Here is a 14,454-nt window from a genome sequence, read left to right as displayed (position 1 = left end):
TAAATGTTTGAAATGACCATTATATGAAAACTTTCTTTATGATAAACAGGGCTGAAATGCATGTGTAACTAGACCTTTAAAAGTTTCCTTATGCAAAAGAAAGAAATGGCTTGGCCCTGTATCAAGTTCTAAGGATAAAAATTCACAGAATTGAAAGGCAGGGTTTTAAGCCTATAAAAGGTATTCTTGTTTGGAAGAATATTTTAGCAATTTTGAATAATATTTAGAAGAAATTAAATAAAATGACACAGGTAGTTCATCAAGCTTTACAAATTGTCACTTGTTCGAGTACACAATGGGAGTGCATAAATCAATAATTTATGTTTATCTATTTGTAAATATAACTCATACATTTTTAAATTAGAAGAACAGAAAAAATAGAGAAATTAAATGGAAAGAAAAAAGCAAAGGAAAAAAATCATAAAATACCAGACACTCCAATTATTTGAAACTCACCCAGAGGATGAGAGTTTAAGCTTTTCTGATCTGTGTACATTTCAACCATGTATTCACAGTGTTTACATTATCAAAACTATAATGTTTCCTATAAAATATACATATTGCAAAAGATGTCATTTTTTCTGTTTTCTCAGAGTCTAATTTTAAATGAAACAACATTAAATTATGGTGTTATTTTTTTTTTCTAATCACAATCAATGGCTCCAAAATACTGTGGGAAGTGTGGCAGAAGCAATGGCCTAAATAAAACTTACATCCAAAAGAGCTTTAGCAGAAACTCAAATGCAGTTTTACAAGCACAGGGCTTGCTGAGTAGTGTCATTTTGTTATTGTCCAGAATAAACTGTCCCATACAAGTTGCAGAAAGAAGCACACTGCAGATGAAGGTGCTGTCAAAACTCCACACAATGTAGGGCAGAGAGCCCAAGGAATTGGAGACCACAAGGACTAAGTGCATGGGGAAATGTCCCCATGTCATTTGTCCCGTTGTCATGCATGGGAAGCCTGCATGTTTATGTATGTGCAAGGGAGGTTAGAGAAAACTGATGCCTTGGAACTTCTTATACCAGAGCAAATACCCTGATCCCCAGCTCTTCATGCACAGCACAGCAGATGTGTATATGCCAACACATACAGATTTCAAGATATCCTAGCATAGGCATGCATGCATATATATGTTATATATGTATACATATATGTGTATACTCTATGTATTAACACTTAAATATGTACACACACTAGTCCAGGCTGCAGGAAAGACTCACTATGTAACAATGGACAAAGCATATAATTTTTTAGTGAATTCCTTCAGCATTCCTTATGACAAAGATATTTCTTAGCTGTTACAATGGTATTTTCACTCCACACATCAATACCCTTATTTTAGAAACTGCTTGTTAAAACACAAAATACTGTAATGTGATATTGCATTTTATACATATTTTCTATAATTAATTTCAAAATGTCTTCACATGTGCATATGTGCATCGACACACACACACACACACACACACACACACACACAGCAATGTTCACGGCTGCTCTATTTAGGAATTATACCACTTACATCTGTTGCATTATTATACAACTTTTCCATAGGTTTGAAATTATCTGAAATAAAAAGGTTACTAATATGAATGACTTAAACAAAGAACTATTGATGCACAGTAAAGAGCCTTCATACTATGACAGACTTATCTGATAAATAGCACATTGGAATTATGTAAATATTAACTATTATACAGCACAAGAAAAAGAAAAATAGCAAAAGGAGGAATTAAATAAGATAAAATGCATGCCATTTATCTAATAAGGTTTCAGTGCCTGGAATAGCAGTGTATGATCATAACAGCATTTGCAAGGTGAAGCTCAGAGGGTAGAAAATATGAGCCTAGCTTGGGCTATATAGCAAGGTTGAAAGTAGCCTGGCTGCATGAGACATTTTCATAATAAATGATATATTTATATTACAATAAGTACTCATCCTCTATAAATATTTCTATAATAAGCACACTTACATAAATGTAAGTATATTTAATTCATATGTATATATTTATATAAATAAATATTAACATATAATAAATATAATAATATATCACAATATTAGATAAAACTAAAAAACAGAATTCAACCCTTTTAGTTTTCCAATCACCTTCAGAATAAAAGTTTTGCTAAGCAATTATAAGAAAAATATTTAAACCTTAAAAGATAATATTTTAAACGTCTGGGTTTTCATATAGGCATAATTTAAAAGTGTTCAAAACAACTAAGATTGAAATCAGCTTAAGGTTTCTTATAGAAGTGATTGGTGCCAAGCCAAAAACAGAGCACAGTGTCAAGATGACCATTAAATAGGACTATGATTGAAGCCTAAATTTCAGGCTTACTTCCGTGGACAACGTCAAACTTGATATGGGTTCTTAAGCATATACAGAATGCCAATCATATTTTCTCCAGAAGTATAGCAAATGTGTCCAAATAACCAGACATACCTGTGATGTGCCCAAGCTTTCCAAAGGGGCTCTGAGTCAGGTCAATTGTCCTGTCTATTTGGAAGATATTTAAGTCTTCATCGTCTAAGGCGATGTCACCCCAAAACACAGCTAAAAGCAAGAAGTGGAATTAAAATGTTAAAAAAACATTGGAATAAAATCAATGCAAATAAAATTACTGATAAAACATTACAAAGTGGCAGGGGCGTGGCTTGAAGGTTACCAGCACATGCTGCTCCCGCAGAGGACCTGCCTGTGCTTCCAGCACCGACCTCAGGGGCCGCGGGAGCACCTGTGATGCCAGCTGCAAGGCCGCTGCACAGCTTCTCCCCACCCCACACGTGAACAGAATGAGCCGCATATGTAGCGGAGGGTGGCATTGCATGGCACCAATAGGAGGAGAAGCCCTTGGTCCTGTGAAGGCTTGTTTTCCCAGTGCAGGGGAATGTCAGCATGTTGAGGTGGGAGTGGGTAGATGGGAGGGGGAGCATCCCCATAGAAGTAGGCAGAGGGGTGTGTGAGGGGGGGAATGGGGAAAGGTGATAACATTTGAAATGCAAATACATAAAATATCCAATAAAAAGTTTTTTTAAAAAAAAAGAAAAATTAACTTTTTTTTCTGCACATTTAGGATAATCTTACTTGGATCAATTAGATATCTCACAGTATAAATACACGCTACTATCTGAAACTTTGCATTTTTACAGAAAGGAAAAGTTATTTTGCTCGAATCTAGTAATGGGAGAGAATCTGAAAAGTGGGGAAGATCTGACATAAATTTTCTGTGGATGCCTGTGGCCCCAACCAAGTCTTCACCAACAGGTGGAAGCAGTAACCAGGAAACCATGTGTTGTGAGGACTCTTTCAGCAAGATGCACTCCAAACTAGGAAGGCTGTGCTGGGCCAGCCACTCCCTCAACAAGTTGTGTGTGCTTCTGAGGTATATGCTTAAAGACCTCCTTGCTTCTGGGAATCTAGAAATGCATACACAACTAAGAAACCTCAGTTTTAACATCAGTTTTGTTAGGTGTTTTGTTTAGGCAAATTACAGGGTGCAATGGTGTTCATTATTAATGACTAATAAAACAAGGTTTGTCATTTTATGAATCTCAAAATCATTCCATAACCCAAAACAAACAGGTTCTATCCAAGGCTTTATGTTACCTGAAAAAGCAAAGATCTATACACCATTGGGAGATAACGGGTCTCAAAAATAGTGTACACATTTATTGTTTAAGATGATCTAAATAAGAACACAATCATGACATTGCTGCCCTGGTCAAATACACACTACATCTGCTGAGTGCTTCTCTTCCTCCTCCTCCTCCTCCTCCTCCTTCTTCTTCTTTTTGTGGGGATACTAGCCTGTCCCTTCCTCCAACAGCCTCTATTGTTTTTCTCTCTGAGCTGAAGATCCACATTCTCCTCCCTCCCTTTAATATAGCAAAAAACACTTGAGCTCTTTGGAAGGGGAGAGGGAGAGAGTACATTTTCCCTCCCCCCCACACACAGCATTTTGAAATACAGGTTTTGATTTTCTTTAGTTTTATATCGGTTTTCCAAGAAAATGACAAGTTCATCCTTGAAAAATAATCACTGAGTTCTCTTGGGAAATGTTGGTAATAACACTGGAGAGGGAACAGAGGAAACCCACATCTTCACCAAGCTTAGCTGCATTTTCCTATGTAAAGGAAAGGTTTTCCTTAGGCGAGGAAGCAATGAGGTTTATGGCTGTGCATTTTGAGCTGCCTCAGAGATATGGTGGCATAAAGGTATCTTTCCTTACAAGCAAAATGCTGGAAGATTCAGATGTGAATCTTTGAGAACATTTTTAATTTCTTTTTGTCTTTTTTTAAAATTAAAAGATGTCACAGTACACTGACTTCAGAAGACTAGTCAGAGCAAACTCTGAGGAATGACTAGAATTTCCCGCGATTGTTTGTTTCTGTGTTTTTGAACTTTCTTTTCCTTTTAATTCTGGTTTACAAATATCTTCTTAGTTTAAATAAAATTCAAATATTCTTCGGTAAAAAGAAAACTAAAAGAAAAATAGATTTATGAAGTGATCAAAACTATCCTTTTCAATTTTCTATCATTTATTGGCTTGTAATTTTTACCTTTCCAAATTTTAGGGCTATAAAGAGCTAGTTTTTAGGAAAGTAGTGAACTTAACAAATTTAAACTCTAGTCTTAAAGGTCATGAACTGTTTGGGCTTTCATCAAAGACTGGTCATATTATGTAGTTAATTTAATTGCCTGACATGTTCGGGTCCCCATATAAAACGGAGAGAAAATGAGAGGGTCAGATCGATGTCAAATAAAGATGAGATGAAAACAGAACTCAGTTTCATGTACGATATTGGTTCAGAGTACAGAAAATCCTTTCTTAAGAATTCAAACTTCAAATTCGGTTCTCTGTCACCAAGGCTGAACTCTGCCAATAGAATGGAGATCTAATCGGTGGAGAGAGGCTTACTGTCACTTATGATCCTGGAAACAAAGGCACACAGAGAGAACGGGTGTAACACTGAGAGCCTTGGTGACCAAATTAAATCCAGACTCAAAGTTGATCCTGCTTCATATATGTGCTTCAGAGAGGGCAGCAGCTGCCACCCCATCCCCTCCCCCTAAACCACTCACCTATGAAAGAGAAAATCTACCTTAGTTTGTTATTTTTTTCACTCACAATGAAAGATTCATCATTTGTTTTCATTAAACAGATTTTACACTCAAGGTTTTCAGGTTTGTTCAAGTTTGCTACTTTCTTCTTCTTCTTTTCTCGTTTTATTGGATATTTTTTGTCTAATCCCCTTTCCCAGACTCCCCTCCATATTCCCTATCCCATCTCTCCTCCCTCTCTGCTTCTACGAGATGTTCACCCACCCCTTCCCACCTCCCCATCTAGGGCATTGAGCCTCCTGTTGATGCCCGACAAGGCCATCCTCTGCTACATGTGCAACTAGAGCCATGGATCCATCCATGTGTACTCTTTGGATAGTGGTTTAATCACTGGGAGCTATGGTTGGCTGTTCTTTTGGAGTTGCTAAGCCCTTCTGCTCCTTCAATTCTTTCTCTAACTCCTCCACTAAGAAACCGTTCTCAGTTCTATGGTTGACTGTGAGCATCTGCCTCTATTAGTCAGGTTCCGACATAGCCTCTCAGGAGACAGCTATTTCAGGCTCCTGTCAGCATGCACTTCTTGGCATCATCAATATAGTCTGTGTTTGGTGGCTGTTTATGGAATGGATCCCCAGGTGGGACAGTCTCTGGATGGCTTTCCTTCAGTCTCTGCTCCAAACTTTGTCTCATAAACTCCTGAGACTAATTTTGTTTCCCCTTCCTAAAAGAACTGAAGCATCACACTTTGGTCTTCCATCTTCTTGAGCTTCATGTGGTCTGTAAATTGGATCTTGGGTATTTTGAACTTTTCAGCTAATATCCATTTATCAGTGAGTGCACATCAGTGTGTGTTCTTTTGTGACTGGGTTACCTCACTCAGAATGATATTTTCTAGTTCCATCCATTTGCTAAGAATGTCATAAGGTCATTGTTTTTAATAGCTGAGTAGTACTTTATTGTGTATTTGTACCACAATTTCTGTATTTATTCTTCTGTTGAAGGACATCTGAGTTCTTTCCAGCTTCTGGCTGTTACAAACAAGGTTGCTATAAACACAGGGGAGCAAGTGTCTTTGTTGTATGTTAGAGCATCTTTTGAGTATACACCCAAGAGCAATATAGCAAGGTCCTCAGTAGTACTATGTCCACTTTTCTGAGGAACCACCAGACTGACTTCCAAAGCAAATGCTACTTTCAAAAACACTATTATTATGTCTATGTTTCTGAGTAATAGTTGTGACCACAAGCAGACGAAGTCAGTTCCCCTCTCCATCAATGCTGTCGCACTCTAGACAACTGGAAACCCTATGTCAGGAAATCTCTAACTTTGCTCAAGAATCAGAGAATCTGCTTAAATTAAAATGCCAGGATTCAGTGTGTCTGCAAACTAACCTTAGATCTCTACACTTAATAAACTTCCATGTGCTGAAAATGGTTATCACTGTCATCATCTTTAATATTACTTATTTTATTTATTTAAGAATAAACATTGAGTGGCTGAATACAACCACAAAGCACTGTGCCTACTGAAGTATTGGCATTTCAGATTAAAACTGTAGTAAAATGGTAGTAAAACCATATTGTAGAGAGCTTCAGATTAAAATCTGAGTATGTTCTGGATTTTTATTTTCTTGTATGGCATTTCATATGAGGTAGGCACAAATGCCCTGAAGTGCCTGTCTACACCAAACACAGCCAACAAAACTAGGATAAGAGAGTTACAAAAGAAAACACACTATGTCTACAGAAATAGAAAAAGAGGATTATGAAGAGGAAGAGGTGGTAGAGGAGAAGGGGAAGAACAAGAAGAGGAAGACAACATGGAGAAGAAAAAGAGAACACAAGGGGGCCATGCCAGATGATACTTAACTAAAGTCACAACCACTCTGAGGAATATAAACTCCTTTTATTTATACTTTGGTCTAACTCATAGCGTCAGATGCAGATTAGCAAACAGTTTTCGTTATTTCATAAACTGAGTGGTCCAGGGAAAAACGAAGTATTTCCTTGAAAGTCATGAGGGAAAAAGCCAATGCTTTCAGGATGCATATTAAACCCAACCCATCTTAAAATGCATGTTAACCACAGTAGCAGCAGCAACAACACACACACTACACAACACAACACAACACAATACAATAACACACACAATGAAGCATTCTTTACTTTGCAATGCCCGTTTTTTAATATTGCATACAATTTTGGGTCTTCTCATTGTATCTCCAGTTATATCTAAGTGTTGTTTTCTGTATGATAAAATAATCTGTGCAAGGCTTGGTCCATCAAGGTACAGCGTAACAATTTGTACTGTCTGTTTATCTTCTTCACAAAGTCTGTTATAGATTTGATATGTAGTGACAAAGAAATGCATGAGCTTCTAGATTTGACTTTGGACATTCTTTTCATTTCCTTTTCTGTATTGTAGCCAGGTGATCTTGATTTTATAACAATAAAAATTAAAGCACACAAGTATCAATTCTAATTAATACAGTGATTTGGCAGTAATGCGGTAAATGCTTAAAGAAACACGGGGAGCCGGTCCACAGGATGACACTACGGAGTAAGTACCTCAATGGGTCACAGTATTTCCTCTCTGTCTGCAATTCTGTTGGGATTCCTGTGGCCCAGAGGAAGCTGGAGTTAAGTGGCAAGGCAGAGCTAAATGTCAAAAGGGCAACTGTGAATGTACATGCAAACATCACAAGATTTCAGTTTTCACCTAAAGGTCACCTGTCTTCCATGTACAACAAAATGGGCACTGGGGAGAGACCGAGACACTTGCAGTGATTCTGTTATGGTATACGGAATAAATGTACTATCTAAAATAATGTATGGTGAGACTACACAATCTCAAATATGACTCACCACATATTATCTGTGAGGTGCCTTGAGCCACACAGAAATTATAAAATTATAGAATTATGTTTAATTGCAACCACACCTGATACCCTGAGGTTAATCCTTAGGGTCTGCATGGTGGAAGGAGAAAATAAATCTATACCTTCAGTTATATTCTGACCCCTACATGCATGTTTTGGGAATCTCATGTATAAACACACACACACACACACACACACACACACACACACACACACACACACTTGGGAAGAGGGGTTTTCAGGCAGAGGGATTTTCTGTGCCAGAGAGAGACAGGGAGAGAATAAATAAATAATAAATAATTGTATTTTAAAATTCTTAAACAAAAAAAATGTATATTTTGTCTGCTTCATTCCCAGATTACCTTTACCTTTTAGTACTGATGGTAGATCCAAAGGGTAGCATTAAGGAGGATTAAAGTTTGTACTTCTGAACTGTTTTAATTACTATAAAATATGTATAGGTTTATAAATGGAAAACCCACTTTTTTGGGGGGAAGGATTCACAACACATTGCTATTGAGATCAAACAAATGGCAAAGATGATGGCCTTCAAGAAGGACACAGTGAATAGTCCTAAGGAAGTCAGTGTAATTGTTAGCTTGATGCCAGTGCCAGAACCTTACACCTGGTTGCTATTGTACTTGAGAGCAGAGTGTGATAGACAAGGAGAGTCTTTTGGACCATAGCAATGGTCCTTCTCTCAGAAAACCCCTCTTCCAAAACATGCCAGTCGGGTATCTCCCTCGCTCTAGGTCTGGCTTCAAGATGCTTCCATCAACAATTGGCAGGCACACAGAGCTTCACAGGGAAGGATTTGGTCATCAAATAAAGACTTCTCAATCTAGTTTTGAAAATACTAATGATATCAGGAAGTGACTGCTTCTCTCTTTTATTCCTTTTTGTAAAATAGGTATATTTTTACTAACGCCCATGCACTAAACTGTACCTGTTAATGGGATAGCATTGCATGCTATTGTAGGCATGCATTAGTCAATATTTAAATCAACCTAAATATATCTACCTTCAAAAACATTTATCTTTTTCACTGCTATTTATCATCTGTTTGAGGGAGAGCATGCATGTGTCATGAAGCGTGTGTGGAGGCTAAAAATCAACTTGTAAGTATGTTTTCAAGACAAAAATCCCAGCATGGAGAGAGGCAGTGGACAGGATGATCTAACCTAGCCAAAAAATATTGGTGATTTATAGTTTTTGGGTAAGAGGTGCCCAGTTTGCTTGTAAGTTGTATACCCTTGTAGGCCAACTAAATTCCATGGCAACATATTCAAAAGTATGCCAGCAGGCACATATTGGACTTAGTGGGTTATAAACAAAAACAAAAGACAAAATTGGATGTCTGAGGAAGTAAGAGGTGGATCTGGAAAGGGCTAGGAGAAAGATGAATATGATCAAAATCATTTTATAAAAATTCTCAAATAACTACGTTTTAAAAATAAAAATAACATAATGATGGGAATTTCCCTTGCAGCTTACAAGCTCTGGTTAGAACCACAGGGCTGGCAGCAAGCACCTCTGCTAAGCCATCTCATGAGTCCTCATTTATCATTCCTCGAAATTTACATTTCCAAATTTTTTACCTATTAGAAATGTGTGCTGTCTTTATCTGTAGTCAACGCACTGAGCTATGACAGAGCCTTGTGTCCTTACTGCCAAAGAAATATAAAGAGACACCTCCAATATATTAAATCTGAAACTTGGGAGCTGAAGAGATAGCACAGTTCATAAAGTTCTTGCTGCACCTGCACTGGTATGAAAAATATGAGTTGGATCCAGAAACTAATGTAAAAATCCAGGCATTGGATTTTTTACACACACTTGAAATGTCAATGCTGGATGGTTCGAGGCAGGTAGGAACAGAAGATTCTGGGGCACTGTTTGCAAGTGGACCTAGTTTAACTTGCTGATTTCCAGACCAGTAAGAAACCATATCTCAATAGAACAAGATAGACATCTCCTAAGAATGATGACACCTAATATTGTCCTTTGCTGCACATGTGCACACGCAACACAAACACACAAACACACACATACAGACATAAAATTAAACAAATCTAGAAATGCAGATATAATACAGGTTGAGTAGATGCTTGATCTGATATATATTTGACAAATTTGCCTTACACAAAAATACTATCTATTTAACCATTCCTCAAAATAGGCATCAAATTCATTTAATATAAAGCGTATTAAAGAAGTATAATATTGAATATGATCCCAAGACATCTGTCCTTTTGTTCTTGCAATATATATTATGAAATGTAGTTATGGACACGTTTTCCTGTTCTTGTAACTACCCTACTTACAGATTCATGTAATATATAACCATCTAGAAGGTGGTTATCTTGAGATACTTGGGACTTGCAGGGAAAGTCCCAAGCTCCGAGGATAGTCAAGAGTACCTGCTTTCTCCCACTTTCCGAATCTGTTTAAACTTCCAGCTGTTTGTGATATTGGATTTAGGGAGGAAGGATGACATCATATAAGAACTGACAAGACTGCTTCAACTCACAATGAAAACCTTATGGAAAATAGTTTTCAGACAAGGGCAACAGTAACATTTCTAAGTCAACTGTTGGTTCATGATAGATAACCACTCTGCAAACTGCAAAGGAAAAGTAAGATTTGGAAAAAGATCCAATACATGCTTTAGAGACAAGGTTAGAAGAGAAAATAACATCTTTTTAGCAGTTTGTAGGCGCTGAACAAGTTTTTCCCTGAATGACGTACATGGAATTTTATATAAACTCATAATAAGAAAACAATTATGTGATTTTTTTTTGTTGTTCCTTTGAGGCAGAGTCTCCTGAAGCTAAGGTTGTCCTGACTTCTATTTAGCAAAAAAAATGACTTTGAACTTCTTGTCACTTGTACCCTTTGTCCCAAATAATTATCTAGAAATTTTTGATAGAGTAAACTAAACTTAATTTTTTATAACTGTTTAGAAATAAGCTTAAAATAGGGACCAAAAAAATTTTCAGGTAACATGTGATTTATGTAACTTACCAGAAATGAAAACATACATCCCACTCTGTGTTTTATTTAAAAATATATTGTACCATGACAACGAACATGTTCCTACAAACTAATACTCAGAATGCTGAGAGGCAAGATCACAAGTTCAAGGCCATTACTGACTAAGTAGAAAGACCTTGTCTCAGTATAAGATAATTTTTTTTTTAAAATTAGCATTTTCGTTTGATTCTGAGATGGAGAGAAATGCTCCAGCATCTTAAATATAACTCAGTAAAATCATCAAATCTATAAATTTAAGAAAAGTACTTATATTGAAATACTAATACCGAAATAAATATTTATGTAGTCTTTCTTCATTAATAGGGTTGGAACATGGACATGGATTTTACATGGTCAAATGTATTTCTCTACCAATGGTAGAGATTTATTTATTTTTTTTTTTTTGGTAAGGGTAGGCTAGTAGAGATCCAATATAAAAGAAAGTTACACTGGATTATTGATTATGGGAGAGATGAAAACTATTTCAACATGTTGAAATTTTGAAGTCCCTTCAAACAACCTAGATTATTTTTCTTTTCTAGTTAAATGTCCCTCTTCAATTATTCATTAAATTGGGAAATAAAACATTAGTTCATGTTGTATATGAAAGGCAAAATAAATGTAACTATGTATGTGTGTGTATATATATGGATGTATGGATAAATACACGATAGATAAATAGATAGATAGATAGATAGATAGATAGATAGATAGATAGATAGATGATAGGAGTATGAATGATGAATGGATGGACGGACAGATGGATGGATGGATGAATGGATGGATGGATGGATTGATGGATTGATAATGGATGGATGGAAGAATGGATGGATGGATGGATGGATGGATGGATAGACTGATGAGTGGATGATGGATAGATGGAATGAACTACCCTGTCAACAAGAATTAACCCTCCAGAACATGGTGACATTTGACAATATAGTCACTTCTCATTCTGATTATCAGTAGCAGGGAGAATTTGCATTCTTCTCACTAATCAAAAGCCAGAACATAAGCAGAAAACTTTGTTTTTCTCAAACCATAGTCTCTGTTTCTATATGATTTTACCCTATGAATATTATCATTTTTAAATTAACATCTTTTTAAAGTCAGAAAATAGAAATTTTCTCATAACAAAAGATCTATTGAAATGGCCTGTCAATTTGCATTTATAACCCACACTGCCTGTGGATGGGCTTCTTGGTACATTTTTAAAATATCACCCATACCGCAAATATTCATTTGGAACTCTGTGTCTTGAAACAAAAAGGGCACTGTCTGAAAGTACTTTGATCAAGCAAACATAAAAATAAATATTGAGACTCTTTATGTGTGCATGGCCTAATATTTTTCTCTCACAAGTCTTAAGAAAATAAATCATTGCAGCTCACAAGTTTTTTCTTTTTTTAAAATCTGACATTCTTATACTATTCAAACACGGTGCTCATAATCAGCCACTAACGAGAGTGGGTTTATTTGTTTTATCCACATTATACATCTGGTAAGGACAAAGCAAACATCAGCTACTTTTTCTTCCCCAGTACTGTTCCTGTTAACATTTGTAGGCACCCTAAGACCAGCCCTCGAATTTCTTCTTTCATTAAGTCTGTTTATTTTCTGAATACTCACTGTAATTCTTGAAGGAAATCTCAGTCTCTGTTTCTAGAAGGAAGAGCAGCTTATGCAAGTTTCTGGCTTTTTGTATACAAGTTTGTTTTATTGACTGAGACCAAGGCTCTCTTGTCTTTTACCTTCTCTTTCTCATTCCACGTAGTTTGCATTAAATTGGCAGCAGTGGAAAATGTTTAGATTATAATCCCTGTGGTTACTATTCTCCTATAAAGAGACTTCCTATGGTTACAGGTCAAAAGCTGGAAAATTTTCTTTGGTTAATTCGGTTCAGTGAGGTAAATTGTCTGAAATAGGAATGTGCTCTGACACCCTGGACACCCCGGAAACATGACTCAATGTGCCAATTTTCACTTCCTCTCCTATTACAAACATAATTTTTAAAAATTGGAGCATAGCTGAAGAGACTTAAATTCAGATCAAATGAAGTGACCATGGAAAAGACCTATAAAACATTTCTCTGTTTTATTTTCAGTGTTTTATATGCTTTATTTTAAATGTTCCACAGACTGTAAATTTTGCAACTATGAAGTGTGTGGTGCTGAATATTCAGAGTGTAATGTCACCTGACATTACACCCTTTGAACGTTCTGTTATTCATTTATACAAAGTGCTTTTAGCGAATATTCTTATATTTATTAATACTGTTGGCATGAATAAAAGTCTCTATAAATTACATTAACAACCCACCAGTTCAGAAGTTCCCCTGGGGCAATAGTGGTTCAATCGCTACTGCCCAGGTCCCTGATTAAAATCTAGTCCTGCTCTGCAGGATGAAATGCATGTCTGCCACAGTAAATCGGTGAAAATAAAACATCCATGGCTGTGTGTTACACTGGAAACTTAAGACTGCAGTTCAAGTAAATTAAACATATTGCCAAACTGCTTTCTAAATATTTATGTGAATACTTGTATACAAATGCTATTCTCAGCATTAATCAAAGAAGCTTTGCTCTCCGTGAAGGGCAGTGAATGCCAATGCTCATGGCTGCTCTAGGTGCTAAAAATAAGTGACAGTTGAGTGCTCAGCCATAAATAGAATATTTCTATGACTCCAAGGCCCTAAGGCTCAGATAACATCATTAAAGAGAAGACTTAAAGGATGCAAGAGCCAGGATATAAGAAGAAGGACTGTAACTATATTCGTATGGTACCAACCTGCCAATGGGATGATGATCTTACAGCAGGACTAGTGGCTTGCCTGCCCTATGCCTGCAAAGGACATGGCCCATCAACATCCAGTCATAGATGGGAAAGATCAGAAGGTCCCGCCCATTTTTGCAGAATTATTGCTATTGATAGACTCAAGGAGATTCATTTTCAAATACGTGAGGACTAGTGAGCCCAGCAGGCTCCAGTACTTATTCCCATGCTCATGGGATCCAAGAGAATTCTAGTTAGTCAGTGGGCACCAAGCAAAACAAAAAGTCATGGGACAGAGACCTGTAGAAAAGAAGTCACGTGGTAAGGAAATAAGAGCATGACAGCAATAAGACCATATCGCATATGTGTATTACCTCATCAAAGAAATTGTAATTAATCTTTTAAAGGACCAGAGAAATGACTCGGTGAGTAAAGGTAGTTGTTGCTAAATTTAAATATCTAAATTTAAGCCCCAGAGTGTATAAGATAAAAAGAGAAAACTTGGTTTGGCATGTTGTCTTCTGACAAACACATACTTGCTTTGTCACATAAATAAGTAAGCAAGTAAATAAATAAATTAATTAATTAATTAAGAGAGAAATAAATAAATAGAGAAATAAATACAATGTGAAAAATCAAACTAAAAAAAAATACACCCCAAGCTTGTGTTATGAGATGATACAGGTTCTAGCCTTTGTTTGA

General features: G+C 36.5%; 1 protein-coding gene across 1 annotated transcript in view; it reads right to left on the bottom strand.

Moving 5' to 3' along the window:
• TLL1 (tolloid like 1) overlaps positions 1–14,454 on the bottom strand; it is a gene marked incomplete at both ends in the record, with an annotated part of 187,307 nt that overhangs the window by 103,324 nt on the left and 69,529 nt on the right. Inside the window, one exon of the mRNA XM_080928277.1 lies at positions 2,451–2,561. Within this exon, the coding sequence (XP_080784403.1) occupies positions 2,451–2,561 (111 nt within the window). The remainder of the gene's footprint in view (positions 1–2,450; positions 2,562–14,454) is intronic.

This window comes from Micromys minutus, assembly GCF_963924665.1.
Source record: "Micromys minutus genome assembly, chromosome: 14".
NCBI lineage: Eukaryota > Metazoa > Chordata > Mammalia > Rodentia > Muridae > Micromys > Micromys minutus.
This window is presented reverse-complemented; position numbering and strand designations above follow the sequence as displayed.